Source organism: Oryctolagus cuniculus, chromosome 12, assembly GCF_964237555.1.
Source record: "Oryctolagus cuniculus chromosome 12, mOryCun1.1, whole genome shotgun sequence".
Classification (NCBI taxonomy): Eukaryota; Metazoa; Chordata; class Mammalia; order Lagomorpha; family Leporidae; genus Oryctolagus; species Oryctolagus cuniculus.
In genome coordinates, this window is record NC_091443.1 from 107,638,977 (window position 1) to 107,653,981 (window position 15,005).

At 48.0% G+C, this 15,005-nt stretch overlaps 1 protein-coding gene across 12 annotated transcripts in view; it reads right to left on the reverse strand.

The window, feature by feature from the left end:
* PEAK1 (pseudopodium enriched atypical kinase 1) overlaps nucleotides 1-15,005 on the reverse strand; it is a 344,458-nt gene that overhangs the window by 17,375 nt on the left and 312,078 nt on the right. For all 12 annotated transcript variants that reach the window (XM_051834588.2, XM_051834591.2, XM_051834580.2 and 9 more), the window contains one exon: nucleotides 6,351-7,096. In XM_051834588.2, coding sequence (XP_051690548.2) covers nucleotides 6,351-7,096 — 746 coding nt within the window. The remainder of the gene's footprint in view (nucleotides 1-6,350; nucleotides 7,097-15,005) is intronic.

Here is a 15,005-nt window from a genome sequence, read left to right on the forward strand (position 1 = left end):
TCCAGGCCAGCCCTCTGCTGTGGCCAGGGAGTGCAGTGGAGGATGGCCCAGGTGCTTGGGCCCTGCACCCCATGGGAGACCAGGAAAAGCACCTGGCTCCTGGCTCCTGCCATCGGATCAGCGCGGTGCGCCGGCCGCAGCGCGCCGGCCGCGGCGGCCATTGGAGGGTGAACCAACGGCAAAGGAAGACCTTTCTCTCTGTCTCTCTCTCTCACTGTCCACTCTGCCTGTCAAAAAAAATAAAAAAAAAATAAAAATAAAAAAAAAAAAAAAAAAAAAAACACAATCAAAGTCACCCATAATTACAACACAGACATAGGATTTATTTTCATACTACACTTTGTAGATCAATTTTTAAAAAGTTATGATCACATTATTTGGTATTTTGCTACTTTCATGTGACATTTTACAAAAAAATGCTTTTCATGATTTGATACAGTCTTCATAATTACCAATTTTAATGGCTGCAAACATTTTATTATGGCTGATGTGCCATGATTTATTAAATTGTTTCCTTAATATCAGGCACTTAATTTGTTTCCAATTTTTGGCAGTACTTAAATTCTTGAGGCTGTTAGCACTTTGCAGCTTTCATAATTTTAGGGAAAAAAGATGTTTACATCTTTGAGGTAATGAGAGAGAAAAATGTCTAAGTGCAGAATGTTTCTAAATATACTTGGGCTGATGCTCAATATCAAAGAATAACAGTGATCTATGGGATGCCACGCAGTAATTTTCCATTAATGTTAATAACAACAATGTATTATTTTATATGCACTTTATAAAAGCAGTTTTACTACATAAACATGGGTATTGTAACAATCTTATGAGGGAGGCAGGTCGGTCAGTATCGTGACGTGAAAACCATGACACGACTTCGGCACACACGGTGAGGGGCCGGCGTTGTTGCTGGTGGTTCCGCCACCTGCCTGCGATGCCAGCGGCGCACACCAGAGCGCTGGTCTGAGTCCTGGCTGCTCTGCTTCCAACCCAGCTCCCTGCGAAGGTGCCTGGACAAGCAGCAGTAAAAGGCACAAGTCCTTGGGCCCCTGCCACCCACAAGGCAGACCCGGATGGAGTTCCAGGCTCCTGGTTTTATCGTGGTGCAGCCCGAACCAGGGCACTGGGGGAGTGAACCAGCAGATGGAAGGTCTCTCTCTTTCTCTCCCCTCTCTCTGTCACTTTGCCTTTCAAAGTAAAAAGCAAATCTTAAACACCACCCCCCCCAAACAAATCCAGTGAAGCATTCAGGACTTGAACACAGGCCAGCTATCTCTAAAGCTCTTTATTCTGCTAGGATGTCTTTTAATTTAAGAGCAATATAAATAATAAGGCTGGATAACTTCAATGAAAATAAGAGTAGTATGAGAAAGAAAATCTACAAATCCAGGAAAGCCATGCAGTTTCAAAAAAATTTATTTATTTATTTGAAAGACAGAGCTAAAGAGAGAGGGGGAGAGAATCTTCTATCTGCCAGTTCACTCTCCAAATGGCAGGGCTGGGCCAGGCCAAAGCCAGGAGCCTGAATTTCTACCCACGTCTCCCATGAGGGTGCAGGGGCCCAAGCACTTGAGCCATCCTCTGCTGCTTTCCCAGTCACATTAGCAGGGAGCTGCATCAGCCAGGACTCGAACAAGTCTCAGGCAGCAGCCTAACCTGCTGTGCCACAACACCAGCCCCAGACCATGCATTTTATGACAAAGACGCATACAACATCTGTTAGAAACTGAGCCGTGTCCTGCCACATCCCAGTTCGAGTGTTAAAGTCCTAACCTCCAGGATGGCTACATTTAGGGAAAAGGCAATAAAGAGGTAATTAAAGTCCAATGAAGTCCTAACAGTTGGGCCTTGATACGACGGGATCAGTGCCCTCCTAAGAAGAGACACCAGAGAGCTCGTTCACTCTGTCATGTGCAGACACAGGGAGAAGGCAGCCAAGTGCAAGCCAGGAAGAGAGCTTTCGCCAGAAACCAGAGCAGCCAGAACCCTGATCTTCGGCTTTCTCACTCCCAGAATTGGAAGGACATGGATTTCTGTTTTATTTATTTATTTTTATTATGAGATCTTGTTAAGGCAACCCAGCGGATTTTGATGATGAGACAAGGGTGCTATTATGACAATTATCTACAGATGCAGGAGCTGCTTGGAACCAGAGGCTCCAAGAGCTGGAGGTGCATGTCAGAGAACCAGGACAGGCAGGTGCTAGAACTGTGGCTGTTAAGGGCAATTCTGGTGAGGCCTCTGATGGACATGAGGACTATGTTACTGGCAGCTGGAAGAAAGGGGATTCTTGTCATAAAGTGGCAAAATCTCGGCTGAGCTGTGTTCTAGCGTTTCATGAGAAATAGGACCTAAAAGAGATGAAATAGAATCTTATAAAAATTTATTTATTTGAAAGGCAGAGTTATGAGAGAGAGAGAGGAAGAGAGAGGGAGAGAGAGGGAGAGAGAGAGAGAGCGAGAAAGCATGCATTTCCATCCACTGGTTCACTAACCAAATGGCTACACCAGCCAAGTCTGTGCCAGGCCAAAGCCAGGAGCTGGAACTCCACGCAGGGCTCCCACGCGGATTGTCGGGGCTCAAGTACTTAGGCTTCTGCTGCTGCCTTCCCAGGGGCATGAAGAGGAAGCTGGGTGAGCAGCACAGTAGCTGGACTCGAATCTGCACTCTGCTGTGGGATACGGCACCCTGCAATGCTGGCCCTGAAATCGGCTTGTAGTTGAAGAGATCGCTAAGCAATGTGTTGGAGGAGTGGCTTGGATCCTCCTGAGTGCTTACAGACAAATGCAAAAGGAGAAAGATGAGTTGAAGAGGGAATTGTTAATCAAAAGGGACCAGAACTTGAAGACTTGCAAAATGCTCGGGTTACCCATAATGCAAAAAAGTGTGAAAGCGTGCTCTGCAGAGAACACTCAGGGCGTACCGACACAGCTGTTTGATAAAAAGATCATGCGTGGGACTCATGGACGGTATCAGCCAGAGACTCCATCTGGGTCTCCCACATGGGCGGCAGGACCTCAACTGTTAGGGCCACCCTCCGGTGCCTCCCAGGAGCATCAGGAGAAGCGCACTGAACCCCAGGCACTCCAATGGGGGTGCACGCATCCCGGGAGGCAGCTTAACCTGCTGTGCCAGCCTGTCCCAAGCTTTGGGATTTCACACAATCTGACTTGCTACCAGGTTTCGATCTTGCTTCAGATCTATCACCCCCCCCTTCCTTCCGTCCTCCTGATTTTTCTTCTTGGAAGGGAAACGTCTACCCTATGCCTGCTCGCAGCTGTGTTTTGCAGGAAGCACATAACTTGTCTGGTTTCCCAGGTTCGTAGCTGGGGAGGAATTCTGCCCTGGGATGAGTCATAGCTTGAATCTCATTCGTATTTGATTCAGATCAGACTTCAGGTTTCAGAATTTATGCCTGAGTGAGTTAAGGTTTTGGAGGCTGTTGGGATGTGTTTCGTAAATGATAAGGACAGGAATCTGGGGAAATGGAGGGCTGGGGCAGAATGCTCTGTCCCTCAAATAAGTATGTTGAAGCTCTTACCCCTAACATGTGACTGTATACAGAGAGTGGGCCTACACAAAGGTAAATAAGGTTCAGAAGCTCATCACAGGGGCCAGCGCTGTGGTGTAGTGGGTAAAGCCGCTGCCTGCAGCGCTGGCATCCCATATGGGCGCTGGAACCGATCCAGCTCTCTGATATGGCGTGGGAAAGCAGTGGAAGAGGGCTCAAGTCCTTGGGACCCTGCACCTGTGTGGGAGACCTGAAAAAGCTCCTGGCTTCAGATCAGTACAGCTCCAGCTGTGGCGGCCATTTGGCGAGTGAACCAGCAGATGGAAGACTCTCTCTCTGCCTCTCTATTACTCTGCCTCTCAAATAAATAAATAAATACACAAATAAATAAATAATCTTTTTTTTTTTTTAAGAAGGTCATCATACTGGGGCCCTGAAGTGATAGGACTGGTGTTCTCATAAGAAGAGACACCAGAGAGCTAACTAGCTCTCTTTCTTCCTCTCTCCTCCGCCCCCAAAGCATGTGAGGACACAGAGAGAAGATGGCTGCCCACAAATCAGATTTCTGGAGCCCTCACCAGCAACCAGATAAACTGGAACCTTGATCTTGGGCTTGTTGGCCTCCAGAAACACAAGAAAAGAAAGTTCTGTTGTTTCGGCCATGTAATCCAGAGTATTTTGTTATGGCAGCCTGAGCAGACTAAGACAACACACAGGAAATATTTTTTCTATGATTGGAAGGGATTTGGTACTTCAGGGGCAGGAGTAGTGTCTTTTGGCTTTCAAACTGCTCAACTCGAGCACCGGGAGCCCCCTGCGACATGTAGAAGACCTCTCAGTCTCTCCAGGAGACAGCCGCACCCTTAGCCCACTCTGAATCCCAGGAGAAGGGAAGGGGTGTTTTCAGGGACAAGCAGTGCAGCGAGCTCTTGGGCCAGCTGCTCATCCCTTCGCTTATTTCCGCAGAGGCAAGGTTTGCAGCGTCCTAGTGGTTCACTGTATTTGTACAATCAATCGGGCACTTCTGGAAACACCCAGAGGGTCTTCAGAGAGACATTTATATTCAGCGTTTAGTCTAAAACATCTTTTCCCAAATCTGCCAACAACTGCCAGTATATTACCACTTGCCACCTGTTCTTTGGAGATTGCTTTTGCATCATTACAAGAGAAGAAATCAATACCAGACCATTGATTTGGGGAAAAAGACAAGATTGCATGGCAATAATACATAAAGTTGGTCAAGCCCGGCTTCTCAATTGTTTAGAAAGATCGGATAGCTCACCGCCCCTTTCTGAGAGAGGCACTTGCCCTGCATTGGGGATCTTGTAGCAGTAAAGGCCCACCCACGATAGTTAAGACACTGTAATCCCAAGTGAGATAAGAGCTCTTGAGGGCCACACAGAATCTCAAAATGCTGCTTTAGATTTAACAGTAATACGTGAACTCGAACCCAGGCCCTCTGTGCTGTCTGCCTCTCAGTTTATTTTAAAAAGAGAGTGGTGGCACATGGGCTCACCCCGCCAGTCAGTGCTTCCAGACAGTCACAGGGTGTGGATGCTGCAGCCACACAGAGCAGCTAGCTGAAGGTCTGGCCGAACATAAATTCTGTCGTGAGAGACAGGTAAGGCCAATTGTTTACCTTACCCATTAATTTACTAGGATACCATCTGTCTTTCCAAGCCAAATTAACATGTAAAAGTCATTTAGATATGTTAATTGGTTTTGAACCAGTGAATAGAATCAGTACAAAGAGGCAGACATTACCTTAAGTCTACAGAGAGCTTTATACTTTCACAACCCTTTCTCTTGCAGTATCTCACTTGATTCTATTGCAGTCCTATAAAGTAGATGGATTATCATGTAAACAACTCAAAGAGGAGGAGACACCCAACGTCGTTACTCTCTTAAAGTAGCCTAGGGAAGTTCATGTGCAGTGACAGAAATGGGCAGGTATTAGGGACACCCAACGCTTTGCTCTGGTATCTTCATTTTGTTGCCCTGTGTTAGTTACAGCATGGGCACTGACAAATCTACAAAGCAGAGCCAGGATCTGAACCCAACTCTTTGGGTCTCCCCAGTCCATGCTGTATTTATTACACTGATGAGACCTACAGCCTGATGTCGCGGTGCCTATAACTGGGTGAGAAGTCTCCATGTCAAGAGTTCTGGTCGTCTGAAGCACTGGGTTGTCTCGAACGAGTGGGACAGATGCAGGACACAAGGGCTGAAGGGCAGGCGGCCGAGTCAGGGATACCTGTGTTTAAATGCCCACTTCGCTGTGTGACCCTAAGCAGCTTAGCACAGCCCTCTGCGCTTCATTCCCCTCATCTGTCCAATGGGGAAAAAGATCTTCACCCCAGGGAGCTATGTGAAGATTCAACTACAAAAGGTAAAGCTGTTCCCGGCACATCAACAAACACAGGTTTCTCCTGGAGGCAAATGACTTAATGAGCACGGGTAGACAAGGGTCTCTAACTGGTGGAGAATCAAGACAAAAACTCGGAGTGCAAGATTCACCGCAGCCCTCGAGTTTGTAGGTGGCCCTGTCGACAGTCTCAGCCAAGGGATTACCTACTTAAGAAGCCTTCTCTCGCTCCCAGAGTCTGGGCTGTGGTCCTGCCAAGCCCCCAAGCAATTCCCGTTTCCCTCTACCTTCGCACACAGGACAGGGCTTAACTCTGTCTCTGTTTTCTCCTCCAAAGAATGAATAAGCCCCTTGACTATTACAGCGTTCACTGTGGAGCAGTAACCAGATCTGGCTTTGGAGGAGAGAAGAATGGACTCATCCCAGTCACGGCCGGTGGGTTAAGAGCAAGACGAGATTTACAAAATGTCCTACCTTGACCGCGTAGTTACTCAGCGGATCCTTCGCATAGGAGGCGGTGTAGTAAACAGCATCGCCTGCCTCGCAGCACGGCTTGTCGCTGGTTAGCCGGAAGTCTGACCAGCTGTCCACCCCAAAACGGAGCTGGTCTTTCTGGCCAGCCATGAAGAGGTCTTCACACTGAGCGGCCAGCTTCTTCAAGGCGTCCGTGTGAAGGCTGCGGATTTTGCCCACCACTTCCTCCCGATTCTCCAGTCCTCGGTAAAGTGCTTGTCTCTGTGGCTTCTGGATGCCTCGGCCCTGTCTAGAGGAGGGACCCCGTCGGCTGGACAGGGACTCCGTGCTGTTGGAAAACCGGTCCTTAATACTGAGAGCGGTCAAGCTGGAGACGCTGTTTGCGGCCGAGGGGACGGGTCTCTCCCTGTGCAGAGGTCTCTCCAAGGAGTCACAAGACTCAATGTCCAGCCCCTTGAGTTCATAGCTGACGGAGGAGCCAGCGCTGCTGGCATCCCAGTTGGGGTCGATATCATAGGTGGGGTTAGCCAGGACACAAAGGCTGCTCTCCATGGATTTCTGGAGTTCTTTGGAGATTGGCTCTGTGTTGGCTCTGATGATCATCTTCTTTGGCAGTGGGGGTGGTGTAGGGTGGGAAATATTAGGGGCTTCTTGGTCTGCTTTTCCCCCAAAGGCGATGGCATCGTCCAGAGCGCCCTTGGGCTGCCGGGGGTGCTTGGGAGGTATCATGGCTGCTCTGGACTGCCCTGCATTGTTTCAAAAGAAAGAAAAGAGAATAATTAAGTTTGCAATCTCATTTCATAATTGAAACTGGAGCAAGGAGGAGAGAGGGAGCCGGGGGCATGTGAGAATTGGTCAGTACTTTAATTCAAAATAGGAAAGTAACAATGGAAAAAAAATACCTAAACATCGAAAGTGAGTCCAAGACTTGGGGGAGCAGCCTACATGAACACTGCCTCAGTGTTTCTCTGCCACAGGAGTAGAGCATGAGTTTGGGCTTGTTAGGTAGGAAGTCAGATATGAGCTTGTGTGTGTGACAAAGGCCTAAGGAGACATCTGGGTCCAGCATCCACATCTCAAAGTCATCCTGATAACCTTCCAGGGGCACCCAGTATCTGCATCCTGCCCTGCCCCTTCTACCCCATAACCTGCCAGGTGGGGGTCCCTGCCCCTTCTGCCTGATAACCTTCCAGGGGCACCCAGTATCTGCACTTCAAATGTCCTGCCCCTTCTACCCGATAACCAACCTTCCTCTACCCGATAACCATCCTTCCTCTACCCGATAACCATCCTTCCTCTAACTGGGGGTGACGCCAGCCAGGCTTCCTCCTGTGTGATAACTTCAGGGGGAAACTCAGAAAGGAATTTTCGTATTTATATCCAAAAAGTCCTTTGTTCCAGGAGGAGCAGAGGTGGGGAGGCAAGACCCAACCCCTCAAAACCCCCCCGGCCTCAACCGGACTGCGCGCACAGCCCTCTGCCTCTCTGCTGACCCGCCTGCCTGGCCTGGCCAGGTGTGTTCTCTCCACTCAACCATGTAACCTCGTTCTCCCCCAGTCTGAGCGACTGGGCGCTCTCTCTCAGGTTCTGTCTGGAGAGGTGCCCGTCTGTTCTTATGGATGTCCCTGCCCTAATAAACCTTGCTATTTGGTTTCCACTTACTCTCTGTCTCACGCCTGAATTCTTTCTTGTTTGAAGACAAGAAGAACCCTTGCTTCTGCGGTAACAGGCTCAGGTTAAAAAGATCCAGATTCTCTAGCCCCTCCCCTGGTTCCACTGTGTTCACCACATCAGAATACCATGGGATGAGGGATGGTCAAATATACTTACAGTGAGACACAGAGAGGGAACAGCACTTACGGATAAAGAAAACAGGAGCATTATCAAATACGGAATTAAGACTAGCAATGGGACCAGCAGACAGGGCCCAGGGAGATCCTGGATTTTAAACTCTGCTCCAAAGTGACATTGTTCTGTGATCCTGAGGCTAGAGAGAGGACCTGAGGTCCGACAGCCCAGCCAACCTCTGTGGTAGTGGGGACTTCTGGCATAAGAGCACCCCCCAGCCCACTGTGAGCAGCCCAGCGCGCAGCCCCACGCTGTGACAACCCAGTCTACACCATGAAAGCTCCTCTCTGTGCACTGCCCAAACCCCGCTTCCACGTACCACCAAGCCTGCCCCTTGCACACAAATTCCGCCAAGCTGCCCATTCAGAACCAGTGCCAGCTGGAGATACCCAGCATGGCTGCAGACTCTGTCCTTGCGATGACCTTCAGGTCATTGTGACAGAATTACCATGGCCAGCTCTCTCACTCCCATCATGCACTTGATGCCTTCGATATTTCTGAAATGGGTGATGATCAAGCCCCTCCCCAAACTCCATCTCATTTCAATGCTCAATGAGGCCCCACCCCAGACATCATCCCCTATGCCTCCCAACAGTATAGAAGGACGGCCCAAAGCTTCTTCGGTTTTTGTTCACCCTCTTGTGCACACGCACCCACATTTGAGTCTTAAGTGTGTGCTTCTCCTTTGCTTCAGACGGGTCCTGCTTTCCCTTCCTACACAGCTCTACGCTCCACCGCGGGCTCTCTCACAGGTGGAGAAAGAGCCTGGGATAAGCACAGCCAGGGGCCCCGCCGCCCACAGCAGTCCTGTTTGACTTTAGGGGTGGACACACTGTGATTTGAGAGATGCGACTTTCAAACATCTCTTGCAAGCCATGGTATGGAACTGCTTATCTCTGTTGAGTGTCCAGCATTTACACCCAGAAGAAGAGGAAACTCACGTGTGTGTGTGTGTGTGTGTGTGTGTTTGAGACACCTTCAGGGTTACCGTATAACGGGGAGAGATTATGATTTCTAGAGACACACATGTACTAAACTTCCATAAAGGCTATTAAGATTGGTCACATCATTAAAATGAGGCTTCCACTCAAGATCTCAGCATTCGAGACTGATGCTGCTGCGGGTTCAATTCTGTTCCCAAAAAGGCAACGTTGAAGTTCTCGCCCCTGATGTCTCTGTAGATGTACTCAAGCTAAGAGGTCGTCAGAGCAGGCTCCAACCCACTATGTACGCAGAATCCACCAGGTGAAGGCAGAGACACACAGGGAGGGCACCAAGACCCAGGCAGGGACAGCAGCGACGCAGCTGCAAGGCAAGGGGCTGCCGTCAGATGCCAGGGCGGCCGGGAAGGACCCCTCCCCATCCGTGTCTCCTGTGACGGCCAGGCGGGAGCTCCGCTGCTTCACCCACCGCAGCAGCCCTGGGACTGGACACTTGCTCCTCCTGAGGTCGCACAGAGGACGGCACTGCACGGCTCTGAGGATGGTTATCAATACGGGCTCATTTATTCATTTATTCTTTACTGATGTAGACGTCTCAGGTCCTGGTCTCTTAGTCTCCCTACCTGAACCTTTCTTTGCCCTGCAAGTCAACTTCTTACGAAAGTCTGACTCACTGGATTGAGGGAGAGGTGCGTTAGGCTCAGCTGGCCCCAGAGGGTCCCAGATCACAGGACCCAAGAGTCCACTTGTCTCCTCTCTAGATAATATCTTGATGGTGGGCCTGTCTCGAGGGACTTTTTTAGAGGCACCCACGCCCTGAGTAAACAATGTAACAGCCACTACACAGGGCACCCAGACAGGCTGGAGCCCAATCTGCCATCAGCAAAATTCTCAAAAGAACACAACGGCCATGCTATTGCTGACCCATCAAGGGAAGGGCGCGAGCCCTATAAGCCAGCCGAGACCTGCACGCAGGCTGAAGGCACACCTCTGAACCCCAGCTTCGGTCTGGAAGATTCCTACTACCCTTGTGGAATCCGGCAAGTCAGTGACGGCTGCCTGTGCTCCTTCCTCCAGGCTTTGCAAAAATACATACGGACTTCGTTTCGCCACTCTGGTGTCAGAGACTGGCTTGTTGTCCACCGGGTGAGTGGGCTCAGGTTTTGGGGTTTGCAACAAATCAAGCCTTTGTTGTAATGCCAAGGGCAAGTGCCAATATAGACTGTGATTGTAATAAAAATAATAATAGTATATCCCAGCTCTCGTGTATACAATTGTCTTCAAGAACATATAAGTTTTTTTAATCTTTTTTTTTTTTTTTTTTGGACAGGTAGAGTTAGACAGTGAGAGAGACAGACAGAGAGAAAGGTCTTCCTTTTCCATTGGTTCACCCCCCAATGGCCGCTCCTGCTGTCATGCCGATCCGAAGCCAGGAGCCAGGTGCTTCCTCCCGGTCTCCCATGCGGGTGCAGGGCCCAAGGACTTGGGCCATCCTCCACTGCCCTCCTGGGACACAGCAGAGAGCTGGACTGGAAGAGGAGCAACCGGGACTAGAACCCGAGGTGCCGGCACTGCAAGTGGAGGATTTGCCTAGTGAGTCACAGTGCCGGCAAACATGTAAGAATTTATATATTATACTATGACAATTTACATGGCAAACCCAAAATTTCCTTTCTCCACCAATTGCAAGTGGCAATATTTTTGCAAGGAATATTAATATAAACAAACAAAAATATACACACATGAGAAAGAATATGAGAAACCCAGCTCCAAGGACTATTGTTAGATTGTGTTTTTTTTTTTTTTATTTTTTTGCCAGGCAGAGTTGGACAGTGAGAGAGAGACACAGAGAGAGTTATAGACAGTGTGAGAGAGAGAGAGACAGAGAGAAAGGTCTTTCTTTCGTTGGTTCACTCCCTTAATGGCCACAATGGCTGCCATGGCTGGTGCTGAGCTGATCCGAAGCCAGGAGCCAGGTGCTTCTCCTGGTCTCCCATGGGGTGCAGGGCCCAAGCACTTGGGCCATCCTCCACTGCACTCTTGGGCCTCAGCAGAAAGCTGGACTGGAAGAGGAGCAACCGGGACTAGTACCTGGCGCCCCAACCAGGACTAGAACCTGGGGTGCCGGCACCGCAGGCAGAGGATTAACCAAGTGAGCCACGGTGCCGGCCTAGATTTACTGCTGTAACCTCTGTGTACCAAAACCAGGATCTGTATGTGACAGATACTCAATAAATATTTCTTGAATGACTAAAAGAAGGAATATTTAGGGCTTAAAGGGAAAAAGCAGTAAAATCAGATACCTACAATAAGGAAAGAAATTAGTCAGCAATTTTAAAACTTTTTACACACACACACACACACACACACAACCCAGGACCAGACAGCTTTTCAAATTAGTTCTATCAAATGTTTTAAGAAGTATTAATATCAATTCTTTAAAACTCTTCTAAAAAACAGAAGAGCAAGAGGGAACACATTCAACTCAAAATCTTTGTTACCTAGATACCAAAGCCAGATGAAGCCACCACAAGGAAACCAGGGACTAACATGTCTCAAGAGTACCAATGCAACAGTCCTCACAATACTACAACCTGAATCCAGCAATACACAAACAGGATTCCACACCACGACAAGGTGGGATTTATCCTCAGAATGCAAGGTTGGTTATCATCTTAAAAATCAATCCATGTAATAGGCTGTGCTGACAAAATAGAGGAGAAAAAACCCTCAGGTGATCACCTCAGTAGACGCCCAAAGAGCAGCCGATGAAACCCAACGCTTTCTCACGCTAACGATAACGAGGCTCAACAAACGAGGGACAGGAGGGAGCATCTCCAGCCGGATAAACGGCAGCTACATAAAACCAAGCGCCAACACCACACTTCTTCCTGAGAGAATGGGCGATCCCTCCTTTGGGAGGGTGAACCATCCCACGTGGAATATACTCCAAGGAGGTTATTCAGGGAAACTGCAGAGCTTTTCAGATGGGGGAATGGTTCTGAAACGCTGGCATTTTGCAAAAAGAAATGTACGTCTATCCACAGTAACAAAGGACTGGACACAGGCCTTTCTATCTGCAAAGGTAGGCTCTTCCCACAGAAGTAGAGACTGGGCGGTCTGGACCAGACCCACACAGATGATGGTGAGTCGCCGTTACCCGAGACTTGAACCGCATGGCAAGACAGCTCTCGGGGCATATGTGTTTCTGCGTGATGTTAGGTGTGTGCTAATGACACTCCTGTGACTTCAACACCCTGGGCTGTGGGATTCTCCTCGGCGCATTAATCAGTCCTTCCGCCTCTTCTCCTGCTTACTCTGCGTAAGGTTATTCCAGCAAACCCGCAGGATGCCGAGGGGAGATTTCTGTTCAACACCTACACTTCTAATAGGAACAAGATGAATATTTTTGCTCTTGCCATTTCTAGTCTACAATGTGCTGGACAATTAGGGAAGAAAAAGAAATAAATCATCTAGGTTGGAGAGGAGGAAGTAAAGTTATCTCTATTCACAGATGACATAATTTTGTATTTTGAGAAGTCTAAGGAATCCACAAACAAATTAGAACTAATACTGTAGTTAAGCAAGGCTGCAGGATACAAGAACAATATACAAAAATCAACTGTATTTCCATATACTAGCAATGAATCAAAAAATGAAATTAATAAAACAAGTACATTTACAATATCATCAAAAATAATGAAATATTTAGGAATGAACTGGACAAACCGGCACCCACATGGGATGACGGCACTGCAGGTAGAGGGTTAGCCTACTACTCCACAGCGCTGGCCCCTAGAACAGATTTTAAAGCCTAGTTTTGTTCCCAGCTGCTCCTCTTCTAATCCACTATGCTGTGGCCTGGGAAGGCAGCAGAAGATGGCCCAAGTGCTTGGGCCCCTGCACCCACATGGGAGACTTGGAAGAGGCTCCTAGCTCCTGGCTTCGGATTGGCCCAGCTCCAGCCATTGAGGCCATTTGGGGAGTGAACCAGTGGATGGAAGACCTTTCTTTCTGTCTCTCCCTCTAACTCTACCACTCAAATAAATAAATAATTTTTTTTTAAAAAAAGCACCTTGTTTTGCGATGAGGTGAGTTAAGCCACCACTTGTGATGCTGGCGTCCCATATAGGCATGCTGGCGTCCCATATAGGCGTGCTGGTTCAAGTGCTGGCTATTCCACTTCCAGTCCAGCTCCCTGCTAACGCGTCTGCGAAAGCAGCTGAAGATGACCTGAGTACTTGGCCCCTGGCAGCTAAGTGGGAGACCTGGATGAAATTCCTGGTTCCTGGCTTTGGTGTGGCTCAGTCTCAGCCACTGTAGTAACCTGGGAGAGACCTCTCTCTTCCCCCACTCTTGCTCTGCCTTTCAAATTAATTTTTCTTTTTAAGATTTGTTTATTTGAAAGAGTTAGGGAGAGATAGAGAGGGAGAGACACAGAGAGAAAGATCTTCCTTCCACGGGTTTGCTCCCCAGATGGCTGCAAAGGCCAGGGCTGGGCCAAGCCAAAGCTAAGAGCTTCTTCTGGGTATCCCCCGTGGGTAATAGGGGCCCAAGCACTTGGGTCATCCTCCACTGCTTCTCCCAGGCCATTAGCAGGGAGCCAGACAGGAAGTGGAGGAGTTGGCACATGAACTGGTGCCCATATGGGATGCTGAAGTTGCCGGTGGAGGCTTTACCCACTATGGCCACAATACCAGCCCCAAGTCTTTAAAAAAAAAAAAAAACAGATTTGAGACTCCAGAAACACATATATGTATACATATATTGAATATAGTTTATTGATTTTTGAAAAGGTTGTGAAGAAAATTCAATGGGGCATGAAGTCTTCCAGCAAATGAGATGAGGCATCCACATACAGAAGACGGAAGTTGAAAGTGGAAACTGTAAAACTCTTAGAAAAAACATGAATAAATCTTTGCAACCTGGGTTAGGCGATGACTTCTTACATATCACAGCTAAAGTTCAAGTGACAAAAGTAAGAAAAAAGTAGATACACTTTGAAGTCCATAAAATGAAAAACTTTTGTGTTCACCCAACATAAAGCAGGTTTTTTCCCCGAAAACAGGAAACTCCAGTCCCCCCGAGCTACATAGTAAGGAAATCCCCTCTGCTTTAACACTTAAAAAAAGTAACTGACACAGTCCGATGTTCACCAGCTTTGTTCTATTGTTCTAGTCTCCTGCTCCCACCTTACGAACCTGCTTCTGCCACTGCTTGGTGGGAGCTGAGACCAACCACGTCCATTCATGACGGTGACAAAAGTGATGTTAATGCCCAAAGTTTGGGTCAAACCCTCAAAACTGAGAGGTTGTCCGAGAGAGGATGGTTAGATTGAACTGAATTTGGCCTAAAGCTGCCTCTGTTCACACTTTCAAATTGGTTGTAAAGGCCATACCTTCCTGGTGAACTCTGAAGTCACTTGGCGGGTAAACTCTCTAACAAGTAGCCGAGTCTCAGTCAAACACAAGCAGCAGCCATTCAAACAAGCTGCAAATCAGACAGACATGAACTGCAACCAATCGGGCTGCCCTTCCCTAACTTCCTTCCTGTGTGTCACTTCCTGCTATCAGGATATAAATATAACCTGCTCCTGTGGTAGAATGGAGCTTTCTGAACCAAGTTGGGTCCAAACTGCTACCCAATTCTAGAACTGAAAAATAAAATCGAGATCTGAAAACCAAATCAAACCAACAACAACAACAAAAAAAGGCATTTTGTGTTTCAAAAGACACTTTCCAGAAAGACTATCCACAGCATGGAGAAAATATGTTCAAATTATATAAAAGGCTTGTATCCAGAATGAACAGAAATTACAAAAATGGATAAATAACCCAGTTAAACAACGCTAAAAGATTTGCTTAGA